The sequence below is a fragment of the Aplidium turbinatum genome, chromosome 2 (genome assembly GCF_918807975.1).
Source record: "Aplidium turbinatum chromosome 2, kaAplTurb1.1, whole genome shotgun sequence".
NCBI classification, from domain to species: domain Eukaryota; kingdom Metazoa; phylum Chordata; class Ascidiacea; order Aplousobranchia; family Polyclinidae; genus Aplidium; species Aplidium turbinatum.
In genome coordinates this window covers 8786411-8810760 of record NC_137473.1, presented here as the reverse complement: position 1 = coordinate 8810760, position 24350 = coordinate 8786411, and the positions used below count along the sequence as shown (strand labels likewise).

Below are 24350 nucleotides of genomic sequence, written 5' to 3'. Positions count from 1 at the left end.
TTTTCTTTGCGATCTATAAGGGCTTATGTGTAGCACAGACTGCTGTCATGAAAGCGGCTTGCTGACAAAATATAATTTTCTAACTCAATTCCTGGCTGGATAGCCGAGTTGTTAGAGCTCTGGTTTGACGCTTGGAAAGTGCGCCGGTTAGACATCGCTCAGGAGCGTGGGCTTTGTTTGTGGTAACTTAATGATATGCGTGAGCGTGGATACATAGATTGGCTTTCTCTGCCCCCTCCTTTCCACTAAATCATTCTAAATCTCTAATCAACCACAGGATTTTCTTTCGGGCTCATGCTAGTGGTTTAAGATTTAGGTTAAGAAGGCGGAAGAGCAAAGAAGACCATTTTTATATCCACTTTTAGGCATGCTTGTGTCTTGCCAAAAACAGCGTGCTCTTGAGCGATTGATATTTTTGACTTGCTGTGCTAGACAAAAGTTATGTATCGTTGTATCATCTTCTTGACCCTTCACTTTCTCAGTTAGTCCCACCTATACGATCAAGCAGTATAAACGCGTTTTTTGGTTCCTAATAAGACGTTTCCCACAAAGGAAAATCATTCCTTTTTCATTGATTTTGGTGCCATTGCAACGTTACCTGACATGAGTATGCTCGACGTTGCTATTTTAACCCCTGCAGACGTTGAATTAATGCAAAAATGGCCAATTTTGCAAAGCAAGTGGAGCATCTGAGAAAATTGCTGAAATGCGGAGCGCTACGCTTCAAAAAATTGCAAAGTAGTTGAAATACCGTTAACGCTTGCAGTTCCACGAAAGTGACGGTTGTTTAACATCGTGGAATTTTTATTGATCATTTATTGTTTGCTTGTGCTGTGAACTGTGGGGTAGGCCTTCAGCTTGAAAATATTTATACTGTTTCAATCCACTTGTTCCAATACACAAGGACAATTTCAATGATTGTTTGTTTCAGAAACAGAACTTCGGGGAAAAATAGTAATGGATCTGTATGTGGGTCAAACTAGGCGCAGACGTATGAATAGGAAAAAACAAACACTAATTTGTTGATCTTGAAAGCAAAATTTACGCTTTACAGATTTTCAAAACTGGAGACTGTAAGGTACTCCCAATGATTTTGCTTGAACACACGTTAAATAGGCTACATTGACAGTTAAGGCAAAAATAAACTGGCACTGAATTTTTAGTCACAAAATTGCTATATCATCTGAGCCTTATTGGAGTTGAATGAAAGCAACAATCCATTATATATTCAAACAGTTTTTGCAATGTGACTGCTGATATGCGAAGACTTTTATATCAATGTTCTATTGTCCATCTCATGCATATATTAGTGCTTTCTCTTTTGTCATTTTCCTGCTAATCAGCTTTGTTGAAAGCGGCCTGATCCATTGACATCACTTTCGTTATATTTTTTCATTGAATCAACGTATGTTGACGTCCTGACAACATGCAACAAACCATTGTCTTGGTTTATGTGCAGTTTCTTTATTGTACGTTTCAGCTAAGCAAGACTTATCCTTTGTTATCTTCACTAGAATGCGTTATCTATTTTATCATCACATCCTCTCGGTTCCGAGGCTTCGCTTCCTGGTAGGCGTCATTCTGAAACTGCGGTTGCTAGAAAAGCAATTACATCACCAGTGATGCTGCCTGCGTATAAACAAAGGTGTTCTTTTGCTGAAATGAATGACCTTTATTGCCGTTTCAGGCTGCTGGAAGCTGTGCGCAAGCGAGATCTCGTGGAAGTCGATCGGTTGTTGGACAAAAGGATTGACATGATCAATGCAGTTGAGGTAAAATTGGCATTTTTTGCTTGTCTTTTCGAGACAATTTTCGCAAATTTTCACATCATCACAACGTTTCATAGTCACTGACTATCCAAACCTCAGCCAGCAAATCTGATCGTTTTCACAAAGTCTACAGATGTTAAATCAATGCAAAATAGGACTGATTTGCTGACTGGGTTATGAATTGTGACCATACAGTTGGGTTAATATGGTTTTCAAAAAGAAAGTCATAACTATTTTTATGATTAAACTTTACTGCATACCACTGTGGTACAACGTCACTTTACGGTCTGTCGGTGTGGCAAGGCCTCATTGATTAACCTAGCCAGCAGCAAATCATTCCTTTTTATATTGATTTAACATCCCAGCAACGTTGAATCAATGTTAATAAGCACTGGATGCCTGACGAGGAGCATATGACAAGGTTTTGGAATATAGTTTTTTTCAAACACAATCTACTTTTACGCATTTGCCGTAAATTTGGTCGGACACATCACTTGAAGTGGCTTTCTGGGAATACAGTCAACTGAACTTTTCATAAAAAGCATTGATCTTGAAAGTCCCCTTGCTTGCAGAAGGAGTAAAAAACAACGACACGTGTTTTTGTACAGAATTCATTGTTAAAGCAAAACAAAATAAATAAAATCGCAGCATTCCGGAACAATGGGATACACAGTTACACTGAAAAATAGACAGCATTGGTGGTACATTTACACCAGTAGGCTCTAGCTCGTCATGCCGTACAATACGGCCTGACGAGCTAGTCGGGATTGGTCTCACGTTGGTGAGAAATGTGATGTTGAATATTTTGTTGCAGCTAAGAAAATCTGAAGAAAATATGCTGTCGTTTGGCTGTAGGTTTGGTAAAAACATTTGTGTGCGCGGCCTTCAGACAAATAATGCCTTGTTTACGTATTTAAAACTCACTAGACGTTGAAACGATGTAAAAACGGCAACTTTTACTGACTAGAATAACCAGCACATGTTTCGTTCTATCAACCACATGGTTTTGACTGTAATGATTTTTCGAGTATTAAAGTACTAAGTTTTGAATAGTGCTATTGATATCGCCACTTGAAACCAATTCATAGTCCATAAATACAGTTGCAAATTGGTGCGGTTTTCACAACAATACTGATCTAAAGTTATAAGGTCTATGCTCTATTGCTCTACTTAGAATCGCATGGATATCGTACGTATTAAAAAGCTTAATGCGGTCGAAACAGATTTTATAGCAACTAGGAAGCTGTGTAGGAGTTACAGCATTTCCTAAAAGAACTACGAAATCAGGTAATGTTGGCTGTTGGTGGTCTTCGTGGCCGGACTAAATCAGGTTTAGAAAGTGAAGTAAAAGTCATCACTGATAATTAATTAATCGCATGTCCATTCACAAATAAATGTTATTTACAGCTCATGCAATTCTTTGACTTATTGTGCTAGAAAAGTTCATGCTGATGTGGCATTGTATCATCTTCTTGACTCTCCACCTTCATTGGCGCCACTTATACCAAGCAGATTAAAATGCAGTGGCAGCAATTGTAACATGACTGGGTTTAGAAAGCCAGAAACATAATTATTAATTATGAGTCGAAATAATAGAGGGTTCATCAAAATAAATAAACAACACTTGCTTTTTAAACTGAAGCATTTGTTTCAACTTATACGTCAGTAAAAAAAAAAAAAAACTTTACCAAAGCCCCCTTCCAAGTTCGAGCTTGAGTTGGAACATTGTTTCTATGAAGCACTGTTCATAACAGCTCAAAGAACTGTTGCAATAAACCTACCATTTTGTTATGGCGCGGTATAAAATAGGCTTTACATTTACAAAAAATCGCCTTTAAATCAATTGCAAGTTAATTGCCACTGTTTGTCGTGAATTTTCCCATATCATCTAGTGGTGACTGTGGACTCACAATTCACAGAAAGCGCATTATTCTACTCTGCAACGAGAATCAGCCTCATGCTCTTTGTTTCAGCACGTACGATTTAGTGTAAGCGTCAACCATTAAACCAGTATCGAATAACCAGTCCACAAGCAATTGCAGTTACTCCACCAGCTATGCCTAGCTTCCAAGACCAGCCTAACTCCTGTTCTGTTGTAAGATGATTTATGTCTTCAATTTCTTTTCTGGTAGAGTCTAGTTTATCCCCTGCAGCTCTTTGTCGTAAATTGTTTAATTCAGCTGCGTTGTGATCATGTGAATGTAGAGAAGAGGTTGTAGTTGGAGAATCTGTATGAATTTTGATATCACTAGTTTTCACACTGTTTTCTGTCATCTCAAAAGTAGAGGTTTTTGCTGGAATGGATACACCATCAGATGGTTGCATTGAATTGGAAGCGTGCTTTACTTCCTTGTTTTCGATAGAGCCATTCAGTTCACCTCGGTCTGTCATGTCTTTTTCTCCTTCATTTTCCATGTTCTTTTGAGAAAGCAGTTCCTTGTCTATCCGAATGTAATCACCATTTGATGCACGGAATTCATCTGCATTCATTTCAGTGTATTCTAGCTCTTCACTTTCATCGCTGTCGTCATCTTCTCTATTTTGTAGAATTCTTTCGCATTCAGCTATAGCAAAGAAGCTGAAGCGAAGCTGATGAGCTGTCTGGATAAGCCCCATACGATACTTTCTCATCTCGAGCAAAGTTTCCTTTATATCAAAATCTATACCTTTTTCAAGGAACACGAGACATGTGTCCACTAAAGCAAATGTCCCAGATCTCCCAATCCCAGCACTGCAGTGGATTACTGCTGGACCATATTTATTTTCTAAGACTTCATGTTCACGAACACAGGCAAGAAAATCTAAAAATGCAGTTGGCGATTCCGGTACTCCAAAATCCGGCCAAGCTGTGTAGTGAAACTGAAATATATTTCTTGCCACTTCATTTCCATCTACCAGTTTAGTAAGTTTAAGTTCACGAATAACAAAATTTTGTTTGTCCTTCTCTGATATCAAAGACACGCTATATCCAACATCTTTAAAGACAAGTGGTTTTTGATAGTTTGTAGGCCAATATTGATCACATTTTCTGATGCCCTTTTCCATAATTTTGTTCAACATAATCACTGATTTTGATTTCTGTTCCCAAATCATTTGCCACATTTGTCCAGATGTAGTGGGCAGAGGACCTTGGCATAGTATGTACCGGCGATCTGCTTTTTCTACTGTGACAAGGCTGCTGTTGATATAATTATTTGAGCCGTCAATCAGCTGAACTCGACAGTGGTCATATGGACTGACATCTCTGTATCTATTTTTGCTTCTGTTCTCCAACATTCTTGCTGCTGAGCAAGGTAAGTCATATTCAGCCGATGTTAATTTGATCTGTTGAAAGAGCAGGCCCCATCCTTCTTCCTGTTCCAATACAGCGACTTCTTCCATTACATTGGTCATGATGCTGATTAAAAAGGGCAAAAATGCACCCACTGTATTGCACTGTCCAAGATAATGTAAAGTATAAAACTTTTTTTTTCAAATAAATAATAGATTAACACTTACAATATCTGCAAAATACATTCACAACTTCACATAACATAATATTTAAAGTTGTTTTTTTTGAAGATCTGTATATACTTATAGTTCTGTTCTCCCATATGAAGGTAGTGGCGTGATTGTTATTCTTTTGGAGCTACAGGATACAAGGCTGATAGTCCCTAACTCATGATTTTCCTATTGCTAGGACAGTTAGTTGCTGTCACAGGAGTCAAGACATACAAAACAATGGTAACGTTGCATTATTAAAACTGGTATCAACTAGCCTATAATCCTATAGTAGAGTGCTTATGCTCAATTTTCAAAAAAATTATACAAATTCCATTATCCCAAAACAACTCAATTCTAATTTAAATAATGTATTATACACAGTATAGCATTAGTTAAGCCATGGGGATGTTTTAGTAAAAATTTTCGTTTTGACATCTGTACATAAAGCATAGAAGTTTCAGAGGCATTGCAAAATTTATTTCTTTGGATGCTTTTTCACTTACAACAGAATTTATTTCTGGTATTAGACCTATAACTAATCTTTAACCTTTCTGCATCTAAGCAACAAGGCTAGATTTTCGGGTGGAACAGCTTTCCTGCATGCTAAGACATTTAGTTGGCTTGCTGATCAAGTCAAACGTTTTATTACCCATGAGAAGTATGAATTTTTTAATTCACTCAATTACTGTTTATATGTTGTAATACAAATGGACCATAATGCAAATTTATTATGAATAGGTTAAGTGATGGAGCCATACCTCACAATTTTATCCTCTCAAAAATAGCACAGCTCCTTTGTTAAAGAAATATTTTAAACAGCCAATGTTATTGTTTCGAATAAAATTTTTACTTATGGATCAAACTCTCAAATGACAAAGTTTATGTAAAATATGAAAATAAAACATAGCTTGTTTCCGCTTGTTCAAAAATTTTATACTCACTGTAACACTGCAAGAATTAATCCAATTCTTTCTGGTATCTAACCTTTAACCTTTCTGCATCTAAGCAACAAGGCTAAATTTTCAGATTTACAGCTTTCCTGCCTGATCAAGTCAAACGCTTTATTTACCCATGAGGAGTATGAGTTTTCTAATTCACTCAAAATTGATTTTCAAAATGCAAACTCAAAACACACAAAACCAACGTTATGTAACCATCTACGTCATCACAACTTGGCCTGTGGCATGGCGAGTGACTTGTGTAGAAAATAAGCTGCTTTCTTACCTATCGCTTTTGTGCATCTGCTACATATCCAATCTAAGACTCAAAAGAGCCTTAGCTATGCGTCATTAACAGCCACACTAGTTTTTAAATCCGCTTGTTATTTAACCTGATGGCGTGCATATCACTGTTGGGCACAAAAACCATAAGCACTTACCGCCTTGCAAAAAGCGATGTGTTCAGAGTGAGAACATAGATTTTGCCTTTTTTTCTATTGACCGAACACACACGCAGCGCGAATGAATTTCTCGCTAAAGCGGTTCTAGGTATTAGACTACAGCAGGAGACATTTTGATGACTTACTGTTACTACTGTACCGCCAGTGATAGAAACTGAAGCTGTTTGGCAGGTTCAATAAAATAGCTTGCCATAATGCTCAAGAAGTCTCTTTTAAAGTACTACTGCTTAACAGTAGATGTTCTCTACTTCAAATTCAAAATCGTAGCACATTACATTGCTGAAAACACTGCTGTTTTTTTGTATACTTTTGTGTTAACTCACAGCTTCCTTAAAACCTACGGTTTCGGTAGCTAGCCTAGTAGCCTCGAATACAAAGAAATCAACTCAGTGTTTCCAACTTGTTTTCACTGAAAATCTAGCAATTAAACATATACAAATTTTCTTGTAAGATTGTTGGAAAAATATTGACTAACTACTGGTCTAAAAAAAAAACAAAGGTTTGTACGTCACCACTAAATTAACTTTTTACCTAAAAACGCAGCTAATGAAATTAGGTAGGCTACGGCATGTAATAAAAAGGCTGAAAAATTCGACCCATCCAATTTTCTTAAAAACGAAGAGCAGAAGAAATACTGTAAAACAAAAAAGTGCGGCCTTTTTTCGTTTGAAATACGAGCAAGTTAAAAACTAGGATTTCAAAATCCAGCTTAATAAAATAACATTGGCGACCTTGCTTAGCTTCGCTAGCTTTCACGAGCTTTGCAGGAATTTTCTTTATTATTTTTAATCAACAATCCTCTTTGTGACGTCACAGAAAATATATCGTCATACTTAAAAATTCTACTGCATACCAGCGTCCCTTTTAATGATAGGAAACCTCGCTAGTCTTTTGAGCTCTCTGCGAGATTATTTGACTAGATTTTTATTTAGGTAAAAACGAATACATCATTTTATACAAGTTTAATTCGATGTCTCGTATGCAAATTATGTAGCAATACAATTTCTAGGTACAGTTTTTGTCTTGAAATCCTAGTATTATTTTACACTACTTTGGTCATATGGCTATTGCAAACAACATTTCAAGACGAAATCTGCCTTCAACTTATGATATTTTTGATTGCGATTATTTCTACAGTAAAAGCTCTTCAACAAAATTCATCATTTTTACATTGAATCAATGCAAAAATGATGAATTTTGTTGTCTGGGTTGAGGTTGTTTGAGGTTAGTTTGACTTGAACCAAACGAAAATGCGAAATGCCCTTTCGAACAACCAGAAAAGTGACGCACAAATTTTTATTTTTTTTATTAAACTGTTGTTTTTTTGCCTACTCAATAAAACATGATTTTGCCTGGCCTAGTTTTTCTGTCATTTAAGAATTGAACCTAACCCATCCTACTGCTGCAAACAACATAGGCGAATATGTTGATATTCGTGCGCCAGCTCAAACTGAGTTAGTACCCTGCTGTCAAAATTCTTCCTTTTAGGTTGGTTCAGCGACTACAGACGTTAAATCAATGTAAATTGGGAACACTTTTAGTTTGTTACGAATGCATGCGCATAATTGCGCATCATTCATATAATGTTGACCGACTGCGATCTAATAATTACTCATTTGTCTCAGCCTATGATATAAGTAATTTGGGGGAACTACAAAGTAGCATTTTAAATAAAAAAAAATGTAGATAACCAGTGAATTGGTTGTTTGAAGCAAAAAAATCTTTGTCTTGGTTTCATTTTGAAACTTGCAATTTTGTTTCGGTGTGAATTTGAAACGAATCTCTTTGTCAATTATTATGAACGTTCAGCTGAAAAACATCTCCACAGTATTTTTTTTCGACACAAACTCTGGTAGGCTGCTCTATGTTTTAATTTAATTTTTGTGAAAAAATTCGCCACAGCCTCGGCACATACAAAAATTACCCTTTACCGATTGCATTGTTTAAAATGCTGAAACCCCCACAAATAGTAGAATATTCTGCATATAAAATACTTCCAAATGTAATATTCCATTAATGAAGTAATGCTTAACATAAGGTTTGCTTTAATAATTTCAGAGTTTTATTACTTGACATGTCATGTTCAGTTAATACGAAAACAACTACGCAGTCAACGAAGCCAACCGTTGTGAAAATACGTCATTTGTAAACGTCACTTTGAAGCTTTCAATTTCGTTGATCTACTTTTCAGCGAGTAAAATCTTTGCTTTCTCATTGATTCAACATTTGAAGCGGTTGAACTCTGAAGACGTTTAATCAATACAAAAATACCGATTTTGAACAAAAGTAGACCCTTTTTACATCGCTTCAATGTTTAAGAGCGTTGCTAGATATTATTTTTGAAGTTATTCCGTATCGTCGTAATGCGGTGAGTTCATAACCAACTGACATAACATGGTGGCCAAAACAATTATGGTCATAGTACTTAAATACGGCATGCGCTTTGGTCGTGGTCTTTGTGTTGCTACTCTGCGATGTGCCCAAGGCAAAAAGCTCTCTCTTCGTACAGTGATTGCTGAATTGCTGACGTTTGATAGTACATTTAGTAATTTCTTGCGCGAATCACGATTGAAGCAATGTCATTGATTTGAAGAACCTGGTTGCTTTTTCAGTCTCGAACTAACTTATCGTGTTTTTTTTCGTTGTAGACTGGTCAAAGTGCACTTCACCTCGCAGCTCAAATGGCGGATATAAAGACAATAGAATACTTACTTCGTCGTGGTGCCAGCGTATCTGTTCGGTAAGTTACAGGAACGCGCAAAGAACACTTGTTTTTGGCCTTATTTTAGATTATAACTGTATTGTCATTGGTTAAAATAGAGGTGTGGACACAAAATTGCCGCGGACGCATGAAAATATTAAGGCTTTTAGAAAAGAAACTAGTTTTCTTAATATGAACATTAAAGGTAGAAATGCAGCTCAGCGAAGCTGAGGACATGGGTTATGCCAATTTTTTTGGCTTGGGTTCACGAAACAAGTTATTGTAGAGATTTGCAGCTACTGAGATTGTACATTATTAACAATCGTCTTACGGATGTGTGATTGTGTGGTGTTGGTAGTGACTGCGTGGCAAAACACTCACCCTTGAGTCAGTACACGTGAGAACGACACCAAGTCATACCAAAGAATTGTTAACATTCTACTTGGCTGTTACTTGAGTCTCAACTATTAGAGTTGACCAGTCAATGCGGTTAAATATGTTTTCACAAGTGTTTTATTTTCTTCATGCGACATTTTCAATTATCTATTGCGTCATTTCAGAGATCGACATGGACAAACGCCTGAATATTACTCCATCAAGAACAACATCTCTGTTGAAAATATGTATCAAAGCATCCAGCTTTCGGCCAAGCAAAGCAACAAGCAACCTCCAGTGCGATTTTTTTTTAAATCTTGATTAATGTCATTTCGCTGTAGCGATAAAGCTAATAGTCACATGGTTAATATCATGTGGAAGATACAGACAAACACAACTGTTAGAGTTTTAGATTAGTACTGCTAAATTTGTTATAAATTACCTGTGGAATGTTGAATTTAAAAGAGAAGGCAAAGTCATTTACACAATGAATTTATTTTTGCAACTATTTTACCTTGTTGTAAGCGCACTCTGAACAAGCTTTCTCTCCATTCTGCTTTAAAGAAGCCTGGTCCTCATCCCGAAACATCAGGGTCGACCAGTGAACAACAGCGTTACTCGCATTGTGAAAATTATTTATGCTTGTTTATTTTCTTTAGAGTGCATTGGAATGGCAGCAATCGTACACTGGCGAGGCCATCATACCAGAATCGTCTCCATATTTGCTTGATGTTCAACACTCTCTGGCCCTTCAGCAGCAGCAGTGCCGCGCTTACAAGGAGTCACTGGTGTCTTACCTTCCTCTGCACCAAGGGAACTCTCTCCGGGACCAAACTCACCAGTTGTCATTGCAAGGGATAACCAGGGAAGAGGCTTACAACAAAATTCCTCAAGAGCCAGCATCACAGCAAGCTAAGCCCGCTTCCTACTACCACGATCGCTTTCCAAGCCCCTTTGAGCATATGTTGCGGCCGGCTCAGAGTGGCAGTTTGACATTCAACGCTGGTATAAACGTGTCAAGGCAAAACACTGAACCCAGTAGCGTTAAACCATCTCGGTCGACAGATGCCGCTGCGGTAACTAATCCTAATTCTGATCGTGCGAGAAAAGATGTGCGTAAAAGCCAAGAAGTAAACCACAAGCAATACGTGTCAAGCAAATTCGCTTCTGGCTCGGAGCATAAGAAACAATCTTCGTTTCGAATCGACGACCTCACAAAAACCGACAATACGGCTCCGCCAAATCCTGTAAGAATAACTGAGAGTGGCAGTCGGGGAAGTTCAATGTACGGTGCCCAACATATCCCTGATTCGGATGGCCGCATTCCAAAGCTGCCATTCCAAAACGATTTTTACAGAATCTCAACCCAAAACAGTACAGACTCTCAAAGTCGACTTCCGGCTGCCCCTGTTAAATTAGCAACGACCACACCATTTTCTCCATATTATGCTAGTTACAACGAAGTGGCCTATCCAATAAATAGCATGGTGTACAACCCTTACACTCCCACGCCTGCTGCTATGCAAATAGTTGGATTATCAAAACCTTCTCCAGTCAACTGCCATGATCCTCATTCTATTCAGCGGAGTCAATACGCGTCAAGTGCGCACCAGAGAACACCTAATGATTTGGCACCAAAGCGGAACCCTGCACAACGCCACACCAATGCATACCAGCAAAAGGTTAACTCTGCTCCTATTCAGCCCAGAGAGAGCGAACGGAAAGTTAAAAATGTGTCTCGTTCTAGGGAAGAAACTGAAATTCGGTACAACAAAAATAGAGAGAACACTCATTCCTGGAAGGAGATTGAAAACCGGTATAGCAGAAATAGAGAGAATACTGACCAACACATAAGTAACTCGACTATTGTCTATGGAGGTCATCAGCCTAGAGCTAAAACTTCCCTGAACGCAGTACAACAGCATCCTATTGATGTTGAAAGTGGCATGAGTTTTCCTTCATCTCGGTTAGTTTCTCCTGAATCAACTAAGCATCAACAAAGAACAGATCCCTTGGAAACGAGGCAACATCATGACACTGACATGAGAAACTATGTTAAACAGAAGAGTAGAGATACGGATTTACGACAGTTTCTCCATCCGTCTTCTGCCGATCAATTTGCTCCTAGAACTTTTTCTCAATCCCAACATGGTGCCAGGCCCCCGGTCGTCCGAAGAAGGTCTTTGGAAGAAGTAAAAGACTTTTCCAAAGAGCGACTGACAGGACTGACAAAGCACAGAGCAGGGCCACGTGATAAATTAGAGCCAGTGGCTTTGTCTATTTCTGCAGATCAAGAGCGCCTTTCTGCTAAACGTGACGAAAATTTGACAAAACATCAGCCTCTAGATGGCAATAAATACTCTCAACGGAACGCATCTTCATTGGAAAGCGTGGAACCACCAGCTACTTCTACCAATCGAAGACTGCCAGACGATGCAACAAAATCTCTTTTTAATGATAAGATACCTTCTGCTACCGACAAAGTAGATCTTAAGCCAAAAGGAAGGAGAGGAAGGAAACGAAAGCACCCCCCAGGTAGACCGGGAAATAAATTTATTTTATTGAACTAGTCAAACATTAAGATGCTTTAAACCCACCATTTTTATCTGGGGTAAATTTATCCCTAGAGATGAATGCCTTCTAATTTCCGGGTAAATCACTTACCGTCATCTTGTGCAGAATAAAATAACATTTGTTGACCACCCTTTTCGAAGGCGTCGTGTGATATTTTGTGTGATACGTGATTTCTTTTTATAAATAATAAGTATATAGCCTACGAATCTTAAGATTTTGTGCAAAGTATAGAAGTTTACTCGGTCACGCCCGATCCTCGACTAATATTTACCCTTGCAGTGGCGCAAGGAAGCCTAGTGGAAAATCGATTGATCTATTCAAATTTTATCGGTTTTTGAAATAAGGCAATGCTTAAAACCGCTTTCTATAACCTTCCAAGTAGCCGTTTAAAAGCAAGAATTAACCGTCACACCGTAATATAGTTGCAGGTGAGCAAACGAGCAGAGAAGTCTCGGCAGAGCAAACAACAGACGGCGACGAGCAACTAAAACTCACCACGTCGGGAAATGACCCTTCATTAAAACGGGAAAAACGACGTCGAAAATCGGAAACAGGTTAGGTCCAAGATTTCTTATTGTTAAGTCATTGCTTAGTTCGACAGCGATTTCGAAGGTCACTTTCAGGCTATATTATTTAAATAAAAGTTTGATGCTAAAGATTTGAACAAGGTGGGAAATACGATTGAACGTGCTTAAGCGAGCATCATTTGTTATTTGCAATGACATTTAACTCAGTCATATATACTGAGCATTGCTGCGTGTTTGACGGTCGGCATTGGAGAATTTTCTTGTATGTATCAGCGTGAAGCATCATCCAATAAAAAGTCTGAAAAATGTGTGTTTTCTGATTCGATACTATACATACACGATTTGGAAGAAAAGGGCCAGATCCTTTTACTCTGCACAAGCAACCTTCTTGTTCGAACTTTTTTATGCCATGTCCAAATCTGCTTTCCATCTGGCCCTTTTCTTCCAAATCGTTGCGCAAATACACGGTGCACAGTCTTATTCGACTGTGTTCTAGCATACTCCGGTACACAGAATGCTTTTTCTACTTTATTGTATGGCATTTCTACATCTAAAAAGAAAAACGCCTGAAAACTAAAAGATAAAATTTTATGTTGAATCTGTACATACTGTTAAAATTTGAGATCGTGTAAAGTAAACGATGATTGGCAAAGTTACATGACGGTACAATGATGTCAAATTTTTTGAAACACCCTGTATTTTGTTTGTGAAAATATATTTTATGTGAATTTTTCAGAAGATGAATATTACTACAGCTGGGCCTACGAAGACTTCTCAAGTACTGAGCCTGAAAACGACGACTCCGAAGATGAAGACTTCCGTTGCCCTATCCAGAGCAGTACCCCTAGTAGACGGGGAAGAAAACCGCTCCCTCGTAGTCGCTCGATGCGCTTGTCTTCTCGTCGTTCCTTGGGGATGTGCCGTTTGTCTACTTCCTTCGAGGAGCACAATTCCGATGAGGAGGAGCGAACATCAAAGGATGCTGTGACAACTCCAACTAAATCTCCTAGACGTGGCAGAAAGCCAAAGAAACCTGTTGAAGATTTCCGAAAGAAGCGAAGAGGAAGAAAGAAGAGAGAAGTGTTAAGTGAGTCGGGATCCTCTTCATCTTTCGTGGAGGATAAGTCCGACACCGAAATAAAGAGAGGAAGAAAGAAGAAAAGGAAGAGCATGAGAGTTTTGTCTTCTGACAAGGAAGACACCTCTCAACCAGATGCGAGTCCAGAAAAAAATACACCAAAGAAGATAAGAGGAAGAAAGAAGACCGTGGATTCGACAAAAGGAACTTCGAAAGTCTCAAAGCTTAATCTTAAGGCATCTTCTACAGTAAGAAACACTCCAACAACAGATGATAAGAAAAAAGAAACCTTGCACAAACTTTCACCGGAAGAAAAAAAGAAGAAAGTGAAATGTACGACTAAAAGGGTGGAGGTTGACTGCAAAACTCCCGATAAAACTGACCGAAGGAGACGGACACGATCTTCAAGTGAAGCGGGAAGTCTCGGCGCTTCTGTAACGTTACAAGATGAGCTTCCGTCTCCCCAGAAGCGAGGAGCTGATACTGTCGCTCGAAAACTCAAACTTCGAAACGAAATTATGGACAAACCAAACGCGGAATCTGCCAGTTCTTGCTCTTTGATTGAAATGTACAAAGGCCCCCATTGCGAGAAGTCTGAAGCTTTAGAAGCACTAACTTCGAATATAATTACCTCAAGTACAAACTTTGTAAGCGATACGCCAATTGACAATCAGTTATTTGGAAGCGATCTGACAGAGAGCGAGGCTCAGGTATTAAACGCAGTCTTCCAGAAGGCTAACAGTAACATGCCCAACAAAGGTGGCAACATAGCCATTGAAGATGTGTTTAAAAAAATTACAGAAGTACCGCAGATAACAACCCCACACCCACCCGTGCTTTCCGAAACGAAAAAAACAATTCCCATTCAGATCACTGATCAAGCGAAAGCCACTCAGGCGCCTGCTTTGGAGAAAATAAAAAAGAAACGGGGACGAAAGCCGAAGTCACTTTTGGCGCAGAGCGGTAACAATGATATTCCGACAAGTATCACGAAACCGCCTTTGATCGGCAACAAGCAAGCTGATGTCGCGTCTAAAGCCAAGCTGAAGCAAAAAATTAAAGACAAAGTCTTCGGCGTAAAACCCAAGCCAGTCATTGGGAGGTTAGTGCATTGAATATAGCTCGTTCTAACTGAAATCACGTTGACTTGGTTGTTGAGTGAAAATTGATAAACTTATTAAACCGAGTTCAAGTCTGTAATGCGTGGTGAAGAAGATTTTAGAAAAAAAATCAACCTGAAAGAGCGCCAACTTTGGCGTTCATCGTCAAAGATATTTTGATGCCGTTTCCATACTAAAGCCCGGTTGGTAAATTTAGATTTAGTGCACGGAACGACAAAGATGCTAAATTTTTCCAGTTCAAATCATGACATTAAGTGTCTTGCCAAAGACTTAGTCGCGTGCTTTCGATAAGTATCTTGCGGAGACGCATGCTACCGATGGAGAGTCCAATCAATGAACATCACTCCACCGTTGAAATCAAGGCTACTGAGGATGTCTAATCCTCAACAACTGTAATAAAAATCAATTAAAATATCATTTTGAGTAACCAAAACTGCTTAATCCAACGAGACAAGCTTCTCGATGAAGCTGCACACAAATGCAAATATCTGGCTGCAAAAAGTTAAAATGCTCCTACTGCATAACTTTTCTTTATTTAAAACGATAATTTGTCTACAAAAAGAGCAAAAATTATAATTTTCCCATAAGTGAACAAAAAGTTGTAATCTCTTTCCCAGTGTTTACTTGGTAGAAATTGTATGCATTTGCATGATTTTTGCTTTAGTGTACGCAAAGGAAGACCTCCTGGTTCTCTCAACAAGAGCACGTTAAAGAAAAGACTGGAAGAAAAGAAAAATGTAAAATCGTTGAAGAAAGTAAGTTCATTGCAAACGAAAGGGGGTCCATGGACGAAACCTTGCCAGACCACCCCCAAGAAGGTAAAGTTATTGTATGTTCATAAACTTTATGTTTTGTTTTACTCTGACATAAAAATTTGTGGTAACGCCATGGCGACGGCGAGGTCGAAGTTCAAAACGAGGTTACTAACACTTATTTGCGACATAGTTTGGTTTGTGATGTCGTAGACGTAATGCAACCACCTTGTTAAGCAATCGTCTTTTTTCTACTGGTGTTAGCCTGTCGGTTCCCAGACGAGCAAATCCGTTTGAATGTGAAAGTGATGGATTTTATTACCTTGGTTGTGCTGGAGAAGCTAGAAGTGAATCGATTTGGATACTTTCATCACACTAACTCGCTATTTTTTTAATTTTCTGAGCGTGGTTTTGGACATGTCACGAAGCTGTTCCAGATCGCTGGGCTGCCGGCTGTGCGTGTAAAGAAATGAGAACAGCGTTTGTGGTTGAATCGTCCACAGTAACTTTTAATGACAAATCACTTCTACTCAACGTTATTTTGTATATCGAATAGTTGACTGGCAATTTTTACAAGCAGATATTTCACTTTCTACTGTTAGTGGTTCAGCGCTCCTACAAGTTTGCGAAAATGCTGATAATAAATAATAATTAAAGTAGGCTACTGGTGTTTGGTTTCCGATGAAGCTTTTCGGATGGAGAATATTCTCAAACTCAATAAATATTAATTTTCTGATCGGAGAATAAACCAATTAATATGTTACCGGTACATGATCTGATATTGGAAAAAAAATACAATATAATATATTAAAACAATGAAAACTATTAATACTACAAAAAGTGCTCAATGCCAAGCAAAAAAGCAAAGCAGAGCGATATATATATATTATATATAATATTTAATACGCATCATATATTAAGTCTTTTTTGTTCGGAGAATAAATTAATAATAAAGTTATGAGCATTTCTCTGCATGGGTATAAAAACATTGTAGCAAATTTTTTTATTAACTGTTTGGTTTAAAAGTAAGAAAATTTTATTTTTTAGGCTTTATCTGATACTCCCTCGAAGCTGAAGAGCAATTTGGCTTCAACACCTCTTTCTACTCCGTCCAAGGAAGGATCGTCCTCTATACCGGTAAATGTTTAACTTTTGTTGATCACTTTTAAAGCTAATAATAACACCATGTATATGATTTTTTTCAAGCTAAAATCTTCCGTCTTGTAGGATTTCCAGATTCGATCTCGCACTCCGCAGATGAAAAGCACAGAAAATGATCTTCCTTCTGCTTCTCCTTGCTCCTCTGCGGCAAGTACTCCTATCGGGTTCAAACATCTGCATCCGTTGAAATCCCGCGCTTCTACTCCGCTGGGAGGTGTTAGAGATCGACGGGCCCCGCATTCTTCCCCTTTGCCCCCACGTAAAGTTTTTATTTTATACATTGTTTTGTTTTGGTTAAAAGTTAAGCGTAGACTTGAGTTATTATAGAATTATGGTTTTAAAACCGTCATAATTCATATGAATACAGAATGGGACTGTTACCAGGCATAGATTAATTTCGTGCGTTCTCCCGGTGACTGTAGACTACATCACAAGATGTTGAAATGATAACTAGCTTTGTATTTTCGACGTTTCGTCAGGTAGTTTTACTCTTGATAAAGTCAGTCGTGCTGACTGACGAACACAAAGACGCAATTGTATCATTTAGCCTTTGACTATTGGCTTGTTCGTTTCAGATATGAAGAAATTAACTTGTAATTCAGCGATTGGAGAAACGGTTTTGCACAAAGCAGTTAGATTTGGATATATGGTAAGAGATGTATTGGAATTGTAAAGAATGGTAATAAAAAGCACTGCTCTGCATGATATAAATACCGTTAATCTATAACATAATACGCTGGTGTGATGTCACTTAAAACGTGCGTACGTTAGGCTTAATCGATGACTAAACTACTAGTTATGAAACAACAGTAGCATAGCCTAATGAGTACAGACATATTTTTGCCAATTATTCTCTACCTTCTCATGCTTTATGATTTGAAAAATCTGGTTTGTGCCAGTTATGTAGAGCGTCGAGTACAACGAATAATACGTTTTGCGACGAAGGAAAATCTATCTATTTTTAAAATCGTGAGCTATGCAATACAACGAGTTGCAAAACTGCGATTTATAGACTCCTTGACAATAAAACTTGAATTCTAGCCTCTCTGTTTTCTCAGGACAACATTCAGCATTACTTGGAGCATGGCTTTGATGTTAACTCAAAGGACAATGCAGGCTACACCGCACTACATGAAGCCTGTGTACACGGGAAGCTACAAGCTGCAAAAATCTTGTTGGAATTCGGGGCTGATGTGAACATAAATTCCGAGGATGGAACTAGGTAGCAAAGAATGTTTGTCTCTCAAGTGCTTCCACATAATGATGCGGCACGTGATAAATCTCTTTCTAGCGGCTCTGATGTTTTGAGCTATATGCGACTGTTGCGATAGATTGCATCGTTTCCACATGTGCTTCTAATCATTGCTCCAGACGTAAAACCTCCCAGACAGAAAATCAACCGCTTGTCACATTGAAAGAAAGTAAACAGGCGTTGAATCAATGCAAAAAACGGTTATTTGGCATTAAATGATGAAGCACTCATGTGATATTGAAATAACAAACTACAGCACAACTACTTTGTTATATTGATTTATGACTTGTTTTTGTGTGATATTTTTTAATACTGTTTTCATATATACCAAATTAGATCTAACCCAGTGGTTCCAAGGGTCCCCAGTGAAAAATATGAGGGTCTCGATAAGGAATAGTGTTTTCTCTTTGATCATAAACACAGACGAGGGGTCCCCATGTCACTATTTTAAGAATAGGAGTGCCCGGGGTGGAAAATGTTTCAAACCCCTGGTCTGATGAAACAATGATGCTGATTTTTCACCGAGTCGGCACGCTGTTATCTTTTCAAGCTTTGGTCATGCATTCTTAAAACAACCAACTCAGAAACGGCTTCTTCTTTTCAAGGCCAATACACGACGCTGTTGAATACGATCACGTAGAGATGACGCGGTTGCTGCTGGCGTGTGGAGCTGATCCTATGCTGAGCAAGTTTTCTGGCCGAGCAGTCAAAGATATGATTCGCAGCAAAGCTATGGGATTCTTTCTCCACGGTAAGTTTTATTTTGTCGTTGGCTGTTCAGGCTTGCGCCAAGTGGTTGAAGGTTTAGAATAGATAAATTTGGATGTAAAGGCAAGGAAGACAATATTTATGTCCACCTTTAAATGTTTTATCTCTGTATTGACAAACAAACAGCCGCACGCTCTTGGGCGGTATCGAGCTGGCCTCCTTTTGAGCGTCGTACAAGCTCGTAACCGCTCGACTGTGCAGCCGGCACGGCATGTTACTCTTGTGACTTTGTTACGTGATATTGTGATTTTGATCACGTGACATCGTTGAGTTGTGAAAGCTTGTTTGAAAGTTAACCAGCTTAACGTTTGCGTAATGTTGCTTATACTTTTCTCTTGCAATGCACATAGACTACTGTCTATGATGATCGGCTTGCGTAGGTGGCAGAGCTGGAACCGTTATCAAAACTGTTAATTTTAAACTTAGTGTAAAACAACTTGATGATCAATGAAAGATTGATACGTGAAAATCAGCGTCGTTTCGCGTAACACGCAGTTAAGAAGCAAATTATCTTTTGTTGTTACAAAGTCATCCACAGCTGCATTTAATCCATCTAAATTGATTTCGCATACCTGGGGGCATGATTTTTACTACGAAGGTTACGCTATATAAATGTTGTTATTATTTTCAGCCTATCTGAAAGAGTTAAAACCTTTGAAAAAAGAAGATGTTGAGGATTTGAACTCAGGATGGTCGATTCCAGCGTCTTCCATCTTTGGTGAGCGTTTGCTGTATTTTGTTTGGTCTGGTTGCGTTGAAAAAGTTAGTTGGTACGACTTCAAATACGATTTGAAAGTGCTTATTAAAAATTTCAGCCAGATGTTAAAGCATGACTTTTTACACAAAACGTCACTTATTCATGAAAACAGATTTGGAAGAATGTGGATGTAACAGCTTAGCCAATCCTCCTCCAGAAGAGCCTCGCTGTGAAGAGATGGACTTTGAATTAATGCAGGAAGAGCCGGCAAATTCCTATCTTGTCCAAGCTGAAGGGTCACATGGGTAAGTTGAAGTCGTGATGTTTTGTTGAAGACCTCTTGAAATGGGGTTTGGGGGTTTAAGGACCCCAACTAGCAAAAACTCAACGTTGTTTTTGCATATGGTATTTTAAGTAAGATTCAAGTAACCAAGATCGGTTCGAATGAAAGTAGTATCCCTTGAAACGAAGAATCTTGCATCAGTTTCAATAAATTTCTCTTGTCATCTATACCTAAACAGCAATCAATGTAACACTTTGAACCCACGTGAAAATGACGGATTTTGCTGTCATCTATAAAGACTGGTTTGATGATTCAAGAGGTTTTTGCTTCCACAACCACCAACTACTTATTGCTCTGTGTTTTTGTTATCACGTCACGCTTGTGCTTGCACAAAACGCTCCCAAGAGCAGTCGCGGAAGTGTATGTGAATTGGGTTATCGCACTCCACTTTGTCGCTATTTTTTAGCAAAGGGTGAAATCACTGGCTGAAAATCTCCAATTGATTTTTGTTGACGATATTTTAGAACAAACTGTTGCGATAAAATAAATTTTGTTTTCCAGGCGCTCAAACTATTATGTGCTATCGGATATCCTGCAAAAGAAGAACTTATCACGTGGCAATTTTTTATTGGATTTCTCAACAGACATCAAAACAATACTTGCCAAAGATTTGCTAGATGAAGCCCGAGGGAACTGGGTGGGTAACAAAGTGTAGAGGTGGTTTAGCGTGTGGTAGTGGTGTGTTCCAAGTCCTATCTTGGCTGGTACGTTCACTGCCACATTCTTTTTGATACATGTTCAACTCAGGCTATTGTTGCAGATGAAAAGCTCAGCAAAAAACTTTAACATGAATTTGTTTGATTTTCAGGTTCAAAAGAAACCACCACCCATCATGACTGGTGAACTTTCTCAAAGCTTCGTGGAATTGATCACAGCAGTTAGACCAATCGACAAAGCAATTTGTTATCGAGTGCGCGGCGATGGCAAAGTTGTTGAATTGCATTCCAATTCAACTCGTTCCATTCCCTTTCCCAAAGCTTACCCGAGAGGAGCATTTTGCGAACGGCAGGACTTCCAATCTCTTGACGCTGCTTGTCAAAGTGTGGAAACCAAGGAGGTGACGTCATTCTTGCCTGAAGATATCCCCACCTGTTCTAAGTCGCCCATCCAAAGCTTTGATACCTGTAGCAGCCCACTATCTTTCAACTCGCAGCCAGCTTCGGAATCTATTAAACCAGACGCAGTGCATCCTACTCCTCATCATTATCCTTGGAAGCCTGAACGTGATTCGGCTCCTCCAAAGGAAGGAGCAAAATCCATTGAATTGTGGAGAGAGTCAAACATGAACGGATTGGCTGACCAAGCAGCTACCTGTTACGGTTCGCCGCTTCAAGTAAATGAGAGGAAGTGTTCACCTTTAAAATTCACAAATGAAGAAATAGAGACTGCAAATCAATATCAGCCCGTTGAGGTCCCACCTTATACCCCTACTTCTGACTTGAATCCAATTGACCCGCAAAGAAATGACCCAAATCGGGTCTTAACCGAAACAGAAAGTGCAGTATTAAGCCTCACAATGGATACAGGCTACGACGCGAATTTGTCTATGATGCAATTCCCTGGAAGAAGAGAGACGGCCGTTTACGCGAAACTATGCAAGGAGGTGCAGCGGTCGGACTCGGAAAGCAAATTTCCACTGTTTAATAATTCAACAGAATCGACTAAAAAATCCTATAATCACGTTTCAGAACTTAATGAACGAGATCATGCTGTATTGTGATCAGTGTTATATCAAAATCTAAGCTGCTCTAATTATCGCGTTTTAAATACCAATGATGAAAGCAGTGTGGTTGGCCGGAGTGTTTGTGTATCTGTTTCTTACGTCACTTCCTGCCATTTTTATCACTGGTTGGTTATTTCCCTTCATGCGGCAACGACAACTTTGTCAATTTCTTTTTTCGATGAAGCTAACTCTAAACGGATTTCCTCTCAACTGCATGGCCAAAACAACTTGCGAAGAGTAAATTCCCTTGAATAATGTTAGAAAAATAAGGTTGGTATGGAGTGCGTCCTTCTCTCTGGTCTGGTTATTTGTAGGTTGAATTATCATAAGAATGACGCAGTTTTAAGTAACATAAATTCTGCTTACGGTTGTTTTATTTTTGCACAATTCTGTTTTTGTGTTTCTGCTACTCATATCATATAGATCGATTTGCAACCCTCGCCAAGTGAACAAAGACGTTCAAAATTATGAAGGCGAGACGGAAGATCTTTATGTTTTCGCTTCCCGCGTTTTTGTGTCTTGTTGCATTACACTTGATTTGTTTTTCATTCCGGTTTTCATGTAGCATGTCGTGACGTCACTATCGTCTTGCGAATGTACATGCGGTATTTTGTAGTTTCTCTCGCAAATGAATCTTCGACGAATCGTCCGCAATTTGGTGTTGCTGTTTCATGAGAGTGTGATCTGTGTGGCTCTATCTTCGTGAGGTTACGTGTGAGAAAGATATCATTCATAGATGAGAGTTTGGCAATGCTAAGAGAAAATACGCCGGACATGGCCGAGCGTTCAGAAGTTGGAGGCTAACTGGTTATGAAGCAGGACATCAACTGAGATAAGCTGGAGGCAGGAACACCTCCGTTGTTGTAGATGACTAAGCGGCACGCGAATTTTTTTTTCCCATGAACTTTCTGTCTTATTTCTGTAAGTGTAGCCATTTCTGGTTAACGCGCGCGATAACTGTTTTTACCGATTCGCGGTTTTCAAGGTCAGTAGCCTCCAGGTCCAAATCTAAACATTGAACTTGAAAAAAAAACGAAGCATGGAGAGTGGAGACACATCTAGTTTAAAAAAGTTGAGAAAATAAATTGATTCTGGTCACTCTAAAAGTAAGATTTTGCGAATTGATTAACAATTAACCCTACCCTAACCCTACTTTTTTTGAAAAGCTTTCGTCCACCGCAAAAATTAATTTAAAGAAGAAAAAAAACTTGACTTCGATGGGCGTCGAATCGCTGTTCTCACGAACATTAGGCACAAGATGAAACCACTGAACTAAACATGCCAACGAAAAAATGCATGTATTCACACGGCATTAATACAAACTCTATGCGAAGTTACCGACAGAAAAATTTACCGCATGTGGCTACACTTAGGGAACGTTCAAATATTACGTAACGCTTTTTTTCCGAGTTTTTGACCCCCCCCTCCCCCATGTAACGCCAACGTAACGCTTTTTTCAATCCCCCCCTCTCCCATGTAACGCTTTTTCACTTTGAATTCAGCAAAAAAAACTACCATTCCGTACTCGAAAGCGTTACGTAACGTTTTGCTTGAACCCCCTCCCCCCCGATGTGACGCTAACGTAACGCTTTGCATAAACCCCCCCCCCCCCTCCCCCTCGAAGGCGTTACGTAATATTTGAACGTTCCCTTACCGAAATATGTAGCCTAAATGAGGCGGAAAGTTCGTAGGAAAAAAAATCGCAAGCGGCACATCCGTTGTCCGCATTGTTATGGCACAAGCATAAAGTCGATCCCTGTATTCAAACAGAAACAATCCAGCTTTGTGAGAGTTACCCCACGAAAGAGGTTCTTCAATCATCACGCGTTGCTTTTTTGCTTTCTTCTCACCCCCACCCATGTAGCGCTTGATATATGACGGTTCCGACACCCCAAGGGCGTCAAATAGGGCTTTATGCAGGATTTTGTAAGGGGGAGAGTTCAATTTGGTTCGTTCGAATTTTTTTGACAAGGACATATTCAAGTTAGGCCTACACTTAACTTCAATTACTAAAACATTTTTGAAAGGGGGTCATGCCTCCCCACGTACGCCACTGGCGGCAGAATTTCTTCCCGGGATTTCTTCATGCTAATGCAAATTGTGTTTGCCAGGTGGTTATAGTGAGTGAAATGCAACTACTGTAATAACTTCACATCTTGTTTTTTACAGTAAAAAATAATCTGGTACATGACACAGGATTTAGGTGCTTTGGCCTTTCTAACCATCCAACTTTTTTTTAAATATAAGGAGCCAGTGCTGTAATTTTAATATGTAGCCTAGATAACTTGGAGTGTTCGCTTCAGAAACGGCAGACATGGGCTCGATACTTTGTCGGTTCATACCAAAGACTTTATGAAGCGGTAGCCGACTAAATCATATTCCTGCATGGCCCTTAGCAGAAAAATGAATTCAGGGCAATAATATGCTCGGCTGCGCTAACACTGCTTTGTAAACTGCTGAAAACAATGCAATCGATTCAAAACACACTACGGTACTGTTAGTTAGAATGGCTTCTCCAGTGTTGCAATTTACTGCACTCCACCAGGGATATCTATAATATCCCTGCACTCCACATAACCTAATTCTCACTTTGCAAAGAAAACTGCTGAGCGTTCACATGTAAAGGC

The 24350-nt window shown here is 39.0% G+C and overlaps 1 protein-coding gene and 1 pseudogene across 1 annotated transcript in view; one reads left to right on the top strand and one right to left on the bottom strand.

The window, feature by feature from the left end:
• Positions 1-22369, top strand: part of LOC145788302 (uncharacterized) — a 49279-nt gene extending 26910 nt beyond the window's left edge. The window contains exons 2-17 of the mRNA XM_082600083.1: positions 1688-1772; positions 9300-9391; positions 9913-10024; positions 10387-12262; positions 12724-12855; positions 13565-15008; positions 15692-15845; positions 16827-16916; positions 17007-17199; positions 17516-17589; positions 17999-18162; positions 18798-18943; positions 19592-19678; positions 19830-19962; positions 20502-20637; positions 20809-22369. Coding sequence (XP_082456209.1) covers positions 1688-1772; positions 9300-9391; positions 9913-10024; positions 10387-12262; positions 12724-12855; positions 13565-15008; positions 15692-15845; positions 16827-16916; positions 17007-17199; positions 17516-17589; positions 17999-18162; positions 18798-18943; positions 19592-19678; positions 19830-19962; positions 20502-20637; positions 20809-21720 — 5830 coding nt within the window. The 3' untranslated portion in view covers positions 21721-22369. The remainder of the gene's footprint in view (positions 1-1687; positions 1773-9299; positions 9392-9912; positions 10025-10386; positions 12263-12723; positions 12856-13564; positions 15009-15691; positions 15846-16826; positions 16917-17006; positions 17200-17515; positions 17590-17998; positions 18163-18797; positions 18944-19591; positions 19679-19829; positions 19963-20501; positions 20638-20808) is intronic.
• Positions 2370-5267, bottom strand: LOC145765663 (tyrosine-protein phosphatase non-receptor type 2 pseudogene; annotated as a pseudogene).
• Positions 22370-24350: the final 1981 nt, after the last annotated feature.